Source organism: Amphibalanus amphitrite, unplaced genomic scaffold, assembly GCF_019059575.1.
Source record: "Amphibalanus amphitrite isolate SeventyFive unplaced genomic scaffold, NRLGWU_Aamphi_draft 002010F_arrow, whole genome shotgun sequence".
Classification (NCBI taxonomy): domain Eukaryota; kingdom Metazoa; phylum Arthropoda; class Thecostraca; order Balanomorpha; family Balanidae; genus Amphibalanus; species Amphibalanus amphitrite.
This window is the reverse complement of record NW_024883503.1, coordinates 37,608-54,833: the sequence shown is the minus strand read 5'-3', so window position 1 is coordinate 54,833 and position 17,226 is coordinate 37,608. Positions and strand designations below refer to the sequence as shown.

Genomic DNA, 17,226 nt, shown 5'->3' with positions numbered 1-17,226 from the left:
GAAATATAACACTGATGAAAAATGATCCGAGATCAAAGCTTGCACACAAAGTCAAACCTTGCAAAGATGAACGGAGGCTGCTAACTAGTAGATGTAACCTAGAAGCCTCTCTCTCTCTCTCTCCTTCCCTATCTCTCTTTCTCTCTCTCCCTTTCCTCCCTCCTTCCTCCCCTACTTACCCCGAGTCTCTTCCACCTTCTCTCTCCTTCCGGCCACATGTGCTTCAACGTCTCATCCTCTCCAGACGCCGCCTCGTGTTCGCCTCTCCCACGTTGCGCCACGGGTCGGTTGCCACGTGTTCGACTGCACGTGGCGCGGTTTGGGCTGAGGTATGAGTGGTGGGTCTCTCTCCGGACGGGAAGGTTCTGGGTGGAACTCATCTACACCCATCGTTCTGATCGCTTCTTACGGCGAGCGAAAATCTGACCGCCTGTGAGAGAGAGAGAGAGAGAGAGAGAGAGAGAGGAGAGAGAGAGAGAGAGAGAGAGAGAGAGAGAGAGAGAGAGAGAGAGAGAGAGAGAGAGAGAGAGAGAGAGAGAGAGAGAGAGAGAGAGAGAGAGAGAGAGAGAGAGAGAGAGAGAGAGAGAGAGAGAGAGAGAGAGAGAGAGAGAGAGAGAGAGAGAGAGAGAGAGAGAGATACAATAATCTTACATCTCCCCATTTCCACTGAAATACGACAAAGTCATTAGTTGCGATCAGCCTATTCCTCACTGACTAGTCGCGCTTCTGTCCTTAGTTACCTACAATACAAACAGATACTGCTACAGATACTAAGATACATTTATCTCCCCAAGGATGTACCGAGAAACCATCAGCTGCTATCAACAGTATTCGGTGTACGAAAAAATGAGTAATACGGTTCTGCGGTTCGAATGCACGCATTTACGCTTTGTTCTCGGACTGGCGGTAATTAGAGAAATGTGAGACACAAACCTCGGACTTGATTAGGTATTTCCTAGGTGAGGCGATTAAATTTCAGAGTGCTAATGGCATATCCTGGAATATTGCAGGAGCTAGAAGCAAAGAAGCCAGACGCAGGCAGTCCTTAAGAATGTAATCATGGATCAATGCATACATAATGGATGCAAATTGTCTTTTTTTTAATCTCCAATCACTCGACTATCACAAAATGCTTTTTTCACATTACCAGCAATTCTTACTTATCTCTCACCAATTACTGACATTTACCTCTTTGCTCTCACTATTTAATATTGGCCACCTCGAATCACTCATTCCCATAACTCACCACTCTCACCATTCCTTGTTTTCTTTCTCATCCATTCTCACCCATTTCTCACCCATGCTTATCCTACCCTTTTCCTTCGCCAGTCGATCGCACTCCCAGTACTTATCCTAAAATACCGCCCACTTTTTTCCCCTATTCTTCCTTATCAATCATCACAAAACTTACTCACATTTCACCAATTGATCTTACTAACCTTTTCCCCTGGCCGAGTGAAGATCACTGATCAGTTCTGCGCACAGCTCTGGCGAGAGACTCTGTCAACAAATAATGAATGGTAGTCACTGTTATCATCTGGGGACTTTGCCAACAAACAATAACGGTAGTTACTGGTATCATCTAAGAGAATCTGCCAATATATCATAGACCATAGTCACTATTATCACGTAAAAGACTTTGTCAACAACAACAATCGCCAATAATCCAGCCGTATAAAGAAATTGTTCTAAAGTTATATAACTTTCCAATAACTCGACCACCACCATATTCGTTACATGGAAGATCAAATCCAAGAACAATTGAACCAGGCCCATGTCACTCCACTTTTGATGACATCATAAGGGGGCCTTAGGACAATAATGGCGCGGTGCGCCACAATCGCTTCCAAGCTACTTGCCAGCAGCCGCCATTTTTGAAAATATAATTTTGAAATAAAGTTACAAATAATAAAAATATTTTAATAAAGATATTTATGAAATAAATACTATATTTAAAACTTAAAGAAAAATTATTTATTCATTGTAAAATATAAGCTCGATGAGATTTTACGTTGCTTTCCTGCAACTGCAGAGGGTTTTTAAATCGTCCATATCTTCAAAACTGGCCATTTCTTAGCATATTACCGCTCTTTTTTATCGCTAGAAATTAGTTGGGCTTTTTATTGACAGCAACGGTTGAGCATTAAGTGGAAGGTGGCATCAATAATCTTCAAATTAAGTTAGTCATTTTAACGTTGTAAAGGAATAGAGTACCCTTTGCGAGCATCAGGGGCGACGTCACTCAGGAACGTCTCTGATTGGTCGACGGGGGAGTGACTGTACCTTCTATAGATGGCCTTGAATTGAACATTGTATCGAGATGCTAGTCGCTAAGCATATGTGCTTAGCATATGTCACTCAGTCCAAAGATAAACGGCGAAATTTAAGAACAAAATCGGTAAAGGCGGTAGTCACTACATAGTCAAACCCACCACTAAAAACTCCGAATCAACCAACATGGATTCGACGACAGACACTGGTCAGTCGCGCTTATATAGAGGATAGAAATCGAAGTCAGCGGCTGTCAGCTGTAGTTCCAGACGGGCGGACTGTGCCGCAAGACACGCGTGTCTCCCGGTACAGTATACATTGTCAGGCGCAGCTGCTCAACGCTGGTATACCGCACCAGATCCGTTTACAAATGTCACAACATAGGTATTCCAATGTTTGTTGGCCGTGTGACAATTTGTAAATGAAGCAAGAACAGGTGCAAAAGGTAGCATGGTGCCAATAGCTTCAAAAAGTACGGTCAAAACGTAGACAACATGTTCTGTTACTTTGTTTTCAAAACCACAGTAAAAGTATCAGCAACGCAAGCAGAAAAGGTGGCTTATGAATGAAGAAAGGTAGCTAGACTGTGCCGCAATGCGTTCGTGTGTTCCGGTGCAGCATACACTGCCAGGCGGACGCTGCGCCGCTATATGATCCGTGGAAGAGATTTTGTAAGAACACTATCTTATTAACCATTTTTCATCAACTTCTCAACGATTTTCAACGATTTTTCAAGCAATCCTCATAGTAATATCCGGGACCATAGGCGGCGGAACGATTTGAGACAAGGGGGGGCACCATGGCTCAAGGAGCCAAACCTAGGTACCCCCAAATCCTGTTTTCTCATCGGATTTAGGCCACTTATTTTTCGTCACAGCCCTGACACGATGATTTTTTTTTTTTTTACTAAACGAAATGCAGTTCACCCCGTATGCAGGGGTGTACTAATTTTATATCTCTTTGTGGGGGCATATGCACCCCACAATCCTGAATTATGCCCACACAATGATGAAAAAGCACCCACAAGTCTTTTACAAAGGCTGCAAGCGTCCTTTCGAGAGCACGGTGCCCTTCGCATGCTCTACGGCGTCCTCCTAACCGTCTCGCGTTCATGTACCGGGGTTACATGAGCAAGTAAATGCGTATCAGGAACGGATTTTCTATTCGCTCACCATTGTAGTCCGTTTGTAATGCGTATTAACTTGCTGTAACCCCGAGCATGGATAGCGTTTTTAATCATCACTCGGCGCCCTTCTGGGAGAATGGCGCACTTTTGAAGCACCGCGCCATTCTCATGGTCTAACGGCGCCCTCCTGACCGTCTCGCGTCCTTAGGTCTCTGTTCACCGTGCATCCCTCGATATTCGGCGCCCTTCTGGCCTCTCAGCGCCCCTGAACAATATAGCGTTTTCAATCACTCGGCACCCTTTTACGAGAATGGCGCCCTTTTACATGATCTCAAGGCGCCCTCGTAACCATCTGGCGCCCCCACGTCCCCCACCAAACGTAGCACTACTGACTGTGCGGCGCCCTTCTGGCCTCTTAGCGCCCATAGACCACATAGCGTTTCAATCACTCGGCGCCTCCTAAGAGAATGGCGCCCTTTTCATCGTCTCACGGCGCCCTCGTAAGTCGTAACCGCGGGCGCCTCACATTGGTGCCCCTCCTACTGGATGGCGCCCTCTACATATTTTTTACGTCCTTCCGGTCAGTTTCCACTTTTAAGCGTGTATTTGCTTAGTCAGACACGTCACTTGAAGCGCCATTCGGCTAGCAATGTTATCAAATTCGGTGTTAATTTAGGCCCCACAACAGAATATATATCGCGCCCCAAAACGGCCTGGCGCCGGGCGCCCCTACAGCTGGGCACCCACAATCATTTTAGGAAAATTACACCCTGCCCGTATGTGTGGTTAACTTAAGCTGATCCTCAAGTACCTATGTTTGTCTCTTCCTTATTGTCGTTTGATAAATTCCATTTATCCTACATGTATAAATTCCCAAGAAGCCATCGCAGTACTAATCAGTGGCGAATCCCAGGGTGGAGGTCACATGTCATGACTTAGGGCTGGGGTCACCACTGCTGCCAGGAGCACCACAGGCCTGACAGCCGACAGGGCACCACAGGCCCGCCAGGGGTGCCAAAGGCCTAGCAGGGGCACCACGGGCCTGTCAGTGGCAACAGGCCTGTCAGGAGCACATCGGCCTAGCAAAAGCATACAGGTCTTCCAGGGGCACCACAGAACGCCAGGGGCACCAGAGGCCTGTCAGGGACACTATCGGCTTCGCAGGGGAAACCACCGGCTTCTCAAGGGCACCATGGGCTGTCAAGGGCACCACAAGCCTGTCGTTGGCAATTTAGGATTGTCAGAGGCACCACAAACCTGTCAAGGGCACCTACGTTCTAACAGGGGCACCACAAACCTGCCAAGGCCCAGGGACACCACATGCCTAGCAAGGACACCACAGGCCTGTCAGGGGCCACCACACCCCGGGCCTGTCAGGCCCATGGGCACTAAGTCATGTCAGGGCCACCGTAGGCTTGTCAGGGGGCAGGGTAGGTAGGTACCACAGTTTTCCAGGGGCACCAGCGGCTTAGCAGGGGCACCAGTCATCACATGACTAACCAAAAATAAAGCAAAAAAAAAACTGAAAATAGGGCACCACCAAAATTAAGTGGGCGAAATCCGTTGAGGTTTAATTTTGGGCATAGGTACTAGGTAGGGCACCACTTCGATTCATGAACCTCCCCTTTCCCGAATTTCCCGAGTTTCCGAATCCGCCCCTGGTACTAATACATCAATTTAAGGGGGGGCACCTTGCTATGGTGCCCCCCTTGCAGAATCCAAGGGGGGGCACGGTGCCCGGTGCCCCCCCGTTCCGCCCTATGTCCGGGACACTATTGGATAGATTAAAATAGGAAACTTGTATGAGCCAAACTTCTAACGCTCATTTTCTTTGTTATTCAATTCCAACGATGTTTTTTTAACTCCCATGTTAGACACCGATTGCTTTGCAGACTAAAAAGGGAAATATTATTATGAAACATTAAAAAACACTCATTGGGATCAATGAGTGTTTCACTCATTCATACAAATCATACAATTGTTACGTCAGGCGTGCATATCAACCACACAAAATTACAATACATTTATACAACGATAGCAATATTTGTACGATCTTACCTCAGTGTTTATTACGACTCCTTTGTCCCGAAGCGATTCAAGGTCAAGTAGTTGACCTTGAGGATTCATGATCAGCTCGAACAGTGGCTTCGTTTGCTGTCAAGCAGAGGTGACGGTTACGATAATTATACTCTGTTCCGTTTTAAGCTTACGGCCGTGGTGCCCTGCTGAAAGCAGTGCGTGATTTCTGTATAGACAGCTCTTACATGCAGGCTGCCATACTGGAGAGACCACTGAACTCTAATATATACTGGAAGGAGCATTGGTGACTTGTTTTTGTCTATCGATTTCCGCCATGTTGTGTATACCAGAAATATAAATTGCATGTACGGTAGCAGAGGTGCAGTTTAGTGAGAGGTTATACTCAAAAGTGCTGCTGCTTCATGCTTGCAGTTTGATTGCAGTGATCAACTTTTCAAGACTTGGTATACACAACATGGCGGAAATCGTTAGACATTCTGGCCCATATACGGCCAAGGCGAGTGCCTCTCCCTGGGAGAGACCTGTAATACGGACGGAATCGGGACGTCGGCTATTTCTGCTTTATGCCGTCACGGGCTACAATGATTTGCCGCCGAGTTTCCGCAACATGGAACGTGATAGTTTCAGCTAAAACTCCGCAAACATCTTCTGGCAAAACAGTAAAACGAGTAGCGCGATGTACAAATGTGATGTGAAATTGAAAATCTGATCTGAGAAATTGAAAAAATGATTGAAAATCCCGCACGCACACACAGAAAAATAAGTATTTTTCAATCCACCGATGACGTCATCAGGGTACTTACCACCGTCAGCGTCGGCCCGCGGTAATCCTCAGATGTTAGCGGAGCTCCACCTGTAAATAGAGTCAATGACGTCACAGAGGAATCGCGTATACTGCTATACAGCATTCACACTGCACTGCAACGAACTGTAATGTGACGTCACAATCGCAATGGCATGTAAAGGGCAATTACATACGAGTTACACAAAGTGAAACGAAATGTGCCAGCTTAATCCCAGTTGGTGGTTGTTTGAAATACAGACGGGGATGAAACAATACTTGAAAAGACATCAAAAGGAAGCAATGACAGTACCTACTTATAAAACGGGAGGGAAACACTTCACTACCAGTAAGAAAAGCGGGGAAAAGACGCCCATGTGGCTGAGACACAAATAGCTTTTCGTTTCTTGGATGAGGGCAAGCAAATTAATAACGTTTAAAACTTGTACCAAATCAACGACGTTGAACCTGATATTACTAAAGACTCATATGACATCACAGGCATTAGATTTGACGTCACAAACGTCTGATTTGTTATCATCCACCATGGGGTTCGCAAATTAAAAATCATTCTCTGACGTCCAGCATTAGAACGCGCTTTAGTAATTCACTTTAATTAAACTTTGATTTGATATTAATATTCAAAGTTCGGAGAGAACTGCAGCTAAGATCTCCCACAAGCAAAACTGTCCTCAGAAAAACTCTAATCTATCCCGCAAACCTTTATTCGAAATTTAGTTGCCACTATTGAAGATATAATGAAGTTATCACATAATTAATCCAATATATGACGCTATGAACAAATATATAATCCACGTCATGGCTACCTACATAGGAACACAGGTAGTCCAATCTTTGCTCTCCTATCCAAATAACAACATTGGCATCAGCGCTAAAGAGCCATGCACACCAAAGAAAAATCATTACATCGGTTACCCAACATTGCATACTACCCAACGTTGCATTCTACATAGGCATTATTCCGCTTAAAGGTAGACTGCCACCTTTTTTTCCATAAAACGGTTTTCACTAGAGCTGAGCCACCTATGTCCCAGACTGAAGTCGGTTTTCCGAAATTCGAACCCGTTTGCGAGAAATCGGAGACCAAAGTTCAGTTTGATGCCATTTTTTTAGTCCAAGAAAACCGACATCTCTACTGTTTATCGATAACTTTGAAACACTAATTTTCTTATCTTTTGGTAAATATATGTCAAAACTTTGATTGTTTCGAGATCAGAGAAGAATTTTGGAGTGTCAAAATAAAAGTTAAACTTATATATTCAGTAGTTCATTTTTTCCAAAAAAGTGTGGGAAATGGGGTTTATCATGGGCCAGACCCATTCCAAATGAGCCATGATTTTTTAAAAATGTTTTACGAACTTAAATGCAAAATAAATTAAACATGGCCAATTTCTTATGAAATCATATATTAGTAAATCATAAAATACCTTACTTTTTCAAATAAAATGTAATAATCTTATGACCTTGAAGTCTAGTGATGTGTAAACATTGTCGCTAGACATTAACCGATTGATAATTGTATGATAATCGACATTTTTTTTTCGCGATTCACGTGATGATACTTTGTCAGGTGAATTCTAAAATTTTGTTTTGTCCAGGGAATAAATCATAGGCCGATCTGAGAAAACTTTTTGAAGGTGGCAGTCTTCCTTTAACCTGCGCGGGGCTGGGGGGGGGGGGGTAAATTTTACCCCCCCTCACGAATTTTTGCGATATCTCAAAAACGGCGGCGCGCAGCGCCGCCAAACTTTCAGTACCTTTTCTTACATCAATTTGACACGTTTCCTGAAAATTTGAGCGAAATCCGTCGGAAAATTTTTGAGAAATTGACGTTTTAGTGACGTCATGTTCGCCATTTTCGCCTCAAAAACGGCAAAAGTTCAAACGCCGCTAACATCTTCATTTTTAAAGGAATCAAGACGTAACAAAAAGGTTATACGTAATTTTACTTTGTCTATCAAATGGCTATCTCGGTTTTTTGAAAATTTTGGATTTTGGCCTAAATTTTTTCAAAAAACTGACTTTTTTGGGAAAATCATTATAAATCCAAAACTTTGTGTCTATCGAAAAAACCGGAATATATGTCAGAGCAGTGGTCTATGTGCACCTACATACCAAATTTTAGAAGAATCGGTTCAAAAATGTGGGAGTTATTCAAAGTTTTATGACGTCACGACACACAAAATTTTTGAAAAATGACTTTTTTGGAAGTTCTAGACCTCGTACGGAAATAAAAATAGCACCATTCGATTCGCCGTGAAAAACTGCATCAGATAGACACCTTTTTAGGCCTTAACAACCAACTTCAAAATTTGACCTCACTTGACCTGACCTTGACCTGACCTCGACCTGAAATTCATCCAGAGGTGGTCCATATCACTTATTGAGTGTGCCTATTGAATTCTATGAGTAAAATGACCCATAAAACATGTGTCGCACATGCCCTTTTCTATATTTTGTTTTTTGGTGACCTGACCTGACCTGACCTGACCTTGACCTTGACCTCTGAATGATATTGTATGCAACGAATATTGTCTTGGTAGCCTAAGAACACGTTTTGGGCGATCAGTCTCAGTCCATGACTCCATTCATCGGCAACTACGGTGCAAGGCCGATACTGTAGAAACTTGCAATTTGTACCCTTGACCTGACCTTGACCTTGACCTCAAACTTTAAATTAAGTACATGTTTTTAGTAGTTCGTGATGAGAGCTTTCGATTGGCGTTTGAATTTTCCAAATCGGACCATTAGTTCGGGAGATAACAGGGGGGGGGGGTAAAATTTACCCCCCCCCCAGCCCCGCGCGTTCGGCTGGAGACCCCAGCCCCGCGCAGGTTAACATCATGTATACCCCGGTTGAGATAATTGACCCCAGGCAGTCTTTGCTAAAATGTTGGATAACTCAGGTTTGTTTTCCGATAGAAAAGACAGGTCTAACGAATAGTGTTTCTGTCTACTGACCAAATCGTCGGTTACCCAGCGCAGTAATCGATGTAAGCCTGCCTTTACGTCAGAAGAGAAGATGCAGAGAAGATGCACGTGCGTGCAACGGTGGTGCAACGTTACGCCGACATGCGTAATTTTTGACGCAATGCTCTGTTCATGCCATGCTCTTACAGAAATCAAACTTCGGAAAAAATAATACGCGGCTGACCAATGTCTACGAACAAGACTATCCTATCACATAAAAGAAGCGAAGAATAGCAGGTAAAAAAGTACGACACAAGCAGACATAAACGCATAGGGACGGACGGATGAAAATTACGAGCAAAAGACGATAACGAGACATGAGATAAAACGGTACGGACTACGGGACAATACGGTGCGACACAAACAGCGCAAAGTGTTAACCACACTTTACTTAACTGATGTAGAATCTGGTTCACTCTCATTGGCAACATCTGAAATGGTATATCAGGAAAATTGTTGTTCACTAAGCAATAAAAAACATTTTCACTCGCGTCTTACGAAGAAGACAAGGACTGTAGATATATTGGACAGGTATGTAGTAAAGAGCAAGTAGCATACGAATATATTCAAGAAGCAATTACATATAAATAAGCGGACCGGTTTCTTCTTGAATATATTCGTATGCTACTTGCTCTTTACTACAAGACAAGGACTATTGACAATTGGTTGAATGGAATGTAGGTATGTATGTATATAAAATTGGTCTTTTGCGGGATTGCAACCAAACATTCCACTAAGAACACACTTCTTCAACCACACAACACCGTCCTAAAAAAGTTCCGCCCTCAGCGGGATTCGAACCGGCCTCTCCGCTCACCTTGATGAATCCAGCGTGGGCTGCGCTTCTTTCGTCGTTCGTACATCGTTTGACCTCGCGAGTGGCGATTTGTGGCATCAGAGAGAGACGCGGCTATTTTTCGCGCCATTTTGACTTGATCCTCCCACGTGGGATGGTCGCGGGTAGAAAAGAAGGCAGAGTCGACAAACAGCGCCTCTGAGGGGAAGAACGGGGTAGAGGGGGTGTTTTAAGGGAGTAATAGTAGACACACTGAGAAAAAAAATGACTCTAGGGAGACCAAAAATGACTCGGTTCCTTTTTTGTACCCGCGCCTAGAGTCAAATTACTTCTCATTTGATACTGGAATGTAGAGTAAATTTGCACTGTATAAGAGAGTCTTAAAACACCAGAGGGTGTCATGCGACTCTCCCACGAGTCACGCGACACGTTATAATGAATCGGATTTTGACTCTTTGATTCAGTGTGTGTTTTATGACGACACCCATGCTAGTCATTTGACTCCGCCCGCTCAACACCTGCGCCTCGAGTCAAGCGACACTAGGTCGTCGTGTACTATGAAACCGCGTTTGGCACTAACAACGCCCGTATATTGACTCCTGTAGCGGGGGTAAAATTGCGATATGATGTAGCAATATCGTGATTTTCCCCGACAGCGAAACTAAATGGACATTGTCAACGTCACAAACTGCGTGGCGGCTGCATCGTTCCACTCTTCTAGTAAAACAAGCTGGTCCTTGTAGGAATATATTAAAGGAGCACGGTCGCCAGGTTGTCCTGCAGAACCTACCATGCACACAGCCAATTAAACACTTCAAAAACATTCGAAAGTAACCCCGAAAAGGCAGACTCTGGGCCTAACCATCGCGCAAACCAGCGCTCTATATCTCACACACGCAATGTCCGAATGCCAGGCATGCCCCTTTGGTCCGAGCCTGCATGAGGAATTACTCACATCTCAACAATGTTCCATCAACCGGCGATTATCGCTACTCAGACGTTATTCTGCAATTGAATAACATAAAACTTGCTTCCGTTTCCATGGTGCGCTGCTTTCTTCTCCTCTCTTGAAAATTTCACCGAGTGCAGGGCGCCTCGTCATTTGAATACACATGATGAGCAAACTACAAATAAAAACTGAAGTTTATCGTTAACGCACTATCACTTGAAATAAAACAACACTTTAAACAACGTTTAGCGACATAACAAGTGCGTAAATTCAAATAAATTCCTCTCCTAGCTCACACCACACGCACGCACGTGGCCACACCGCCGGCAACTGAAGCGCCAACGGCTTTTCTAACGGTTTTTCTGCAAGGTCGAGCTATTTTATCTTCGTGGCGGACCGGCATGGCCAGCACACAAATGACGTCACACGACAATGCAGCTTGCTGATTGGGCATTGACTCAAACGACTCAAACCACTGGACCTGAGCTGTGGTTCCCACTAGGGTTACGTAGTCAAAGTCAGAGTCGGTTGGAGTCGACAGTTCTGGCTGGAGTCAGAGTCAGAGTCGATTTTGGAAGCCGGAGCTGGAGTCGAAGTCTGAGTCACCGAAAATCCATTGATTTCGCGGTCTTGACTCCTACCACCAGTGACGTCAAAACAATCTCTCTTGTGATTTAGGGTTTAAACTTTAACACATTTCATGACTCTTACTGGAATGTTCCCTACACCCGGTAGTACCTTTGCTGAACACTCTTGAATGTGTCTGACATCGTGGCAAATTGTCAATATCAACAATGATACCCCCGTGTCATTCACACTCACGGTCACTTACTACACAGTATTGATATCAGCACGTGTTTATAATCACGTTAATTAGACATCTGAACGTCTTTTGACGCTATCATGTGGAGTTTTTAACCCCAATGGGTGTCATTTCACTCAGTTGAGTGTTTTCGTAATCCGTGACTCGCTTATTAGGTGTAATTTGACCCTCAGTGGTGCCATAATATTCTAGTGTCATTTGAACCCAATGGGGCTCAAATGACACCGGAATATTATGACACTTCTGAGGGTCAAATTACACCCAATAAGTCATTTGAACGGAATATTATGACACCACTGAGAACCAAATTACACCTAATAAGGGAGTCACGGATTGCGAAAACGCGCAACTGTGTGAAATGACACCCATAGGATATAAAAACTCCTCATGATGGCGTCAAAAAACGCTTAGATGTGTCATTTTACACTGACACCGTGCAGAAACTTGGGAGCCAAAATTTTGGGAGTCAAATGACCCTTGGGTATGTGATTCTGACCCAGATCAATTTACACTAAAAAACGGTGTATGGACACTGTTTTTCAGAATCGGATTACAACATGGGTGTCAGTTGATTCCCAAATAGTGGATCGTGATTCCCGGGGGACTAATTATTTTTATCCGTGTGAAGAATCCACGTTAAGTTCTAACCACCGCATGCAGCCTCTCTTTTCGTAACGCTTCTATACAACGAAGCATGCATCATTATGCCAACCAGCCTTGCCATGAGTTGAGTACCTATACCATATTTTAACTCTTCGTCAAAAGTTTTTGAGTGACACTGTAAATACGAATAAAATATAGGGTCATCTGATGGAAGTTAAGTGATTCTTAATGCGACACCGTAAGGAGTCAATCACCTCTGAATATTCATAGAGTCAAAATAAAATGTGACACTAAAAAATGGGTTATGACTCCCAAACATGGTGCAGACGACTCCGTAGAGAGTCATTTGTATCCGCCAATAGGGTGTCAGTTTAAGGGAGTCAAATGACTCTTCGTTAGATGACACTACATAGAGTCAATTACAGAGTCGAAATGTTTTGTGACACTATAAAAAGGAATCATGACTCCTAAACTTGGTGTCACTGACTCTATATAGAGTGATTTTTCTCTCCGTGCAGTCATCGTAGTTGATCAGTGATTCTAGTGCTAAGGGGATCATAGGTGAGTAACAGTGGGGTCTGAGTTGAGACCATGATGGGTCATAACTAGTGATGTCAATTACCTACAGGAAATCGGAATACCGATACCAAACCAACTTCGAAGTATGAGGCAAATACCAACTTTTTACCAATTTCTTAGCCTCTTATACATTAGTGAGGGTTCATAATACCAACAAAATACCAACCACATTAGGATTGAAATACCAACTACCAAGTTGGTATCAGTTTGGTATCGGTATACCAAAAAGTTGGTATCCGATTGACATCTCTAGTCATAACTGAGATATACAGGGGGTCACGGTGAAGGCCAAACTTGAAGAGTGGTAGTCAGAGTGGTCAAATCGCAATGGGAACAAATGAAGGGGTCACCCTGGGGGACACCATGTGGATATAGTGGGAGAAGGGGGTGTAGGCATTAGGCTGACTAAGAGAGTCACCCAAGGGGCACACACAACACATTGGTGACAGTGTCACCATTGGCAGTTCTCCTCAGCCCTTTTGGCGATGATCACAGCTTCACGACTTAGGTATCGTCAACGTTATCAGTCACGCATAATGCTGACTGATCAGGTAAATTAAATCCCATGGAACATATTTTGAAAATACTATAACTAAGAAAGCATGTCATAACTGAAACTGTTCAGCGGAAACCATCAATAAATGTCATCAGCCTTAGATATACTTTACTAGATAAACTATAATAGTATATCTAGTATATACTATACTAGATATACTATATACTAGTATCATCAGATAATCCTCAGACAGTCTCAGGAAATTCTCAGTATCAGATTCTCAGCTTCAGATATCCGCACCCCTAACCCTTCGTGCAGTCCGCCTGGACAGCACCAACATTAACCCACGAGCCGCTGGGGGGGGGGGGGGCATAAAGTAGCCCCCCCCCCTTACGTTTTGTGAAATATCTCCGAAACCTGATAAGCTACGAAGGTGAAACTTAACATAGCTTCAAATGAATACCTAGGCAATGTTTGAGGAAAGTTTGGTGGTTGTAGCACCTAAGATGACGTCACAGTGACGTCATAGTTTTGTCGTTTTCCGATATGGACCGTTTCTGATGACGCTGAGCATGAAACTCAACTGTAAATGAACTAGACAGCACCTGCTGTCATCCTAAAACATCTAACTACACTTCCATCTAGTTTCTGACCAATAATCGACCCGTTATATTCGGTCCCATATATCTGATATATCGTGAGGAATATGAGAGTCGCAAATCTATAATTTCACTTATGACGTCATTGTGACGTCATTTCAAATGGGATCGACACCAAATTAAGACACAACCTCGGCTAGGTATTCAGGAAGATGTGTACAAAGTTTCGCTTCTCTATCTCTTCGCGTTGCGGCGATATCGTCGCAGAAGTAAAGGGTGGGGGGCATATAGTTACCCCCCCCCCCCCCAGCGGCCGGCGGGTGGCGCGGAGGCCCAGCGGCCGCCGGGTTAACAAGGCTTCAGATGAATATACCCAACAGGCGCGACAATGAAAAGATCGTATATCAGCACCAACACACAGCGATCTTGCCAAACAAACCAACCAGTGCCAACAGTGACTTCCTAACTGGATGCCCGCCAGCACTTTCAAACAAGGGTGGTCGGCACAGGGTTGTTTCAAGTTGCCAGAGAGTGCAGAAGTCTCATGTTGCCAGGGAGTGGTGAAGTCTCAAGTTGTCTGTGAGTGCAGAAGTCTCAATGCCAGGAAGTGCAGAATAATGCGATTGTTCGGGGTTTGGTGCTGCTTTTAAAATATACATTACTTTATTATCAGCATCAAAATCAGCATCTGGACACTGTTCTTACCAATGACTCGTTAGTCTCACCTTACAAAATCCATCACTCTAACCGCTGCTTTAGACACTTACTTGACTTTCTGGGCTTTCGGAAGTCGTCTCCGGTGACTGGCAGCGGTGGCGGTGGTGGGGTTTTAGGGACAGGCATCTCTCCCTCTGACTGGCTCGCCTGTAGGAGAGAGAGAGAGAGAGAGAGAGAGAGAGAGAGAGAGAGAGAGAGAGAGAGAGAGAGAGAGAGAGAGAGAGAGAGAGAGAGAGGGAGAGAGAGAGAGAGAGAGAGAGAGAGATAGAGAGAGAGAGAGAGAGAGAGGGAGAGAGAGAGAGGGAGAGAGAGAGAGGAGAGAGAGAGAGAGAGAGAGAGAGAGAGAGAGAGAGAGAGAGAGAGAGAGAGAGAGAGAGAGAGAGGAGAGAGAGAGAGAACATGTTATTTCACAAGAGAAAATGTTTCGACATACCTATTGAACATTTTTAACTGAACACTTCGCAACAAAACGGCCCTGGTGAAAACAGACTACGCAATAGGTACAGGGTGTCCAGAAAAAACGGATGCTATTATTTTTTTGCTCTAATTCCGAAAATAAACACCTTACATTTTAAAATGGCACATGCTTGTATTCGTCAAAATATGGCAAAATATACAGTAGGTGCCACATGGCATGTAAACTCTTTGGTTAGTTGCGGCAGCTCCTCAAAGCAGATACCCAATGTGAGCGACCTTACGGCGGATTAGCTCCAGCACTAGCACAGTCTGCAGGTGACTGATGGTCATGTTGACCATCTCGGAGGGCAAGCAGACAACTTTCCAACGACGCATTACAGTGCTCATGAGTTTTGCCAAATCTTGCACTATTAGCACATGAATTTGGAACAAAATCGGCACGTGTGTTAATGAATGCGACTTAATTTCCGTAGTATCTTTTTTTCTGGACACCCTGTATGTATGTCGCAGACTGTAAGGACCCAGTAAATTCTGTTATTTTCCTACAACCTACCTTTCTTATGTTTCGATATACCGCATTGCCACAGATGCTGTACTGCATTGTAAAGAGAGCCTGCACTGAGCAGCATTCGCAGTCAATGTCCCTTTCCAAGACCATGAAATAGGCTTGCAATCCGAACCACCCCCTCAATATCCACTTCGATAACCTCAGCTTCAACTGTTTTACATTCCCAACCATGAAATAACCGGAAATCAAACCAAACACAATCAACGTGTTTCACCCGATTACACTTCAACGTATTTGAGCGCAGTTCATTGAACAATTGCCCTTTCAATTACCATTACATGTTATGCGTACTAAGCTACAATGCCCGTGTGATTCTGCAAAGTTCTGATTCCCTGGAAGACTTTTCAAGGCCTGTGATATGTTCACAGCGCGGAGGTGATTTGTAAAGTGGTCGCACGTGTTTTCAGACGGTTGGATAGAACACAGGGTCAGTTACGTGTATGTCGGCCTCGATTAACCACAAAGGGAAATTGGGTAACGGGAAAGTATTGATTGGCTTGACGATTGGCGCTGCAGGCACTAACTGAGGGGATTGCAGGGAATTGGTTTCGTGGCGTGGTAGTTAAATAAAAGAGTGAGAAGGAACCGTTTGAGATTATTGAGTTTCTTCATCAGACTGCGATGCATACGTGAAATATGTAGCATGAAATAGTTCCATGAAATCTATCTATTGTTGCGATCTATCGGCTGTTGATGTGACCACACCCGACCATGGGCGCTGCAGTGCCAATGGTTCATAAAGCCAGTCCTTCGTTTCATTGGGCCTCGTTTCATAAAGCGAATCATAACTTACGCCGGTTTTTGGTCTTGTATTGCAAGTGCATGTGAAGCGATGACGATAGTTTGAATCGTTGAATTCAGATTTATCTTGCAAGAACAGAGGGGAGAAGGTGAAATAGATTTATCGCTTCACATGCGCTTGCAATACAAGCCCAAAACCGGCGTAAGTTACGGACTCGCTTTATGAAACGAGGCCCAATGAAAGAAGGACTGGCTTTATGAACCATTGGCACTGCAGCGCCCATGGTCGGGTGTGGTCACATCAACAGCCGATAGATCGCAAACAATAGATAGATTTCATGGAACTATTGCTGCTACATATTTCGTATGATCGCAGTCTGATGAAGAAACTCAATAATCTCAAACGGTCTTCTCACTCTTATTTAACACCACGCCACGAAACCAATTCCCTGCAATCCCCTCAGTTAGTGCCTGCAGCGCCAATCGTCAAGCCAATCAATACTTTCCCGTTACCCAATTCCTTTGTGGTTAATCGGGCCGACACAACGTAACTGACCCTGGTTCGATCCAACCACGTCTGAAAAACACGTGCGACCACTTTACAATCACCTCCGCGCTGGAACATATCACAGGCCTTGAAAAGTCTCCAGGGAATCAGAACTTGCAGAATCACACGGGCATTGTAGCTTAGTACGCATAACATGTAATGGTATTGAAAGGGCAATTGTC

At 44.2% G+C, this 17,226-nt stretch overlaps 1 protein-coding gene across 2 annotated transcripts; it reads right to left on the bottom strand.

Annotated features, from left to right (window-relative positions):
* Positions 1-361: 361 nt before the first annotated feature.
* Positions 362-14,916, bottom strand: LOC122376087. Of its 2 annotated transcripts, XM_043355772.1 has the most exons (7): positions 14,822-14,916; positions 10,027-10,203; positions 9,605-9,640; positions 6,241-6,290; positions 5,456-5,551; positions 1,440-1,500; positions 362-430 (listed from the first exon to the last, which is right to left on the bottom strand). In XM_043355772.1, exons 1-7 carry the CDS (start codon positions 14,895-14,897, stop codon positions 381-383), a joined length of 546 nt encoding a protein of 181 aa, XP_043211707.1. In that variant the 5' UTR covers positions 14,898-14,916; the 3' UTR covers positions 362-380. The 2 variants fall into 2 exon arrangements, with proteins under 2 accessions (XP_043211707.1, XP_043211708.1); XM_043355773.1 differs by lacking the exon at positions 9,605-9,640 and having other exon boundaries at positions 370-430.
* Between the last annotated feature and the right edge of the window lie 2,310 nt (positions 14,917-17,226).

Coding starts and splice junctions, on each gene's coding strand:
- LOC122376087 (XM_043355772.1), bottom strand. CDS start 14,897: ATGCCTGTCCCTAAAACCCCACCACCGCCACCGCTGCCAGTCACCGGA. Junction 6,291..9,604: donor TGAACCAGATTCTACATCAG/TTAAGTAAAGTG, acceptor CTCTATTTACAG/GTGGAGCTCCGCTAACATCT. Junction 5,552..6,240: donor GCGGGCCGACGCTGACGGTG/GTAAGTACCCTG, acceptor TCTGCTTGACAG/CAAACGAAGCCACTGTTCGA.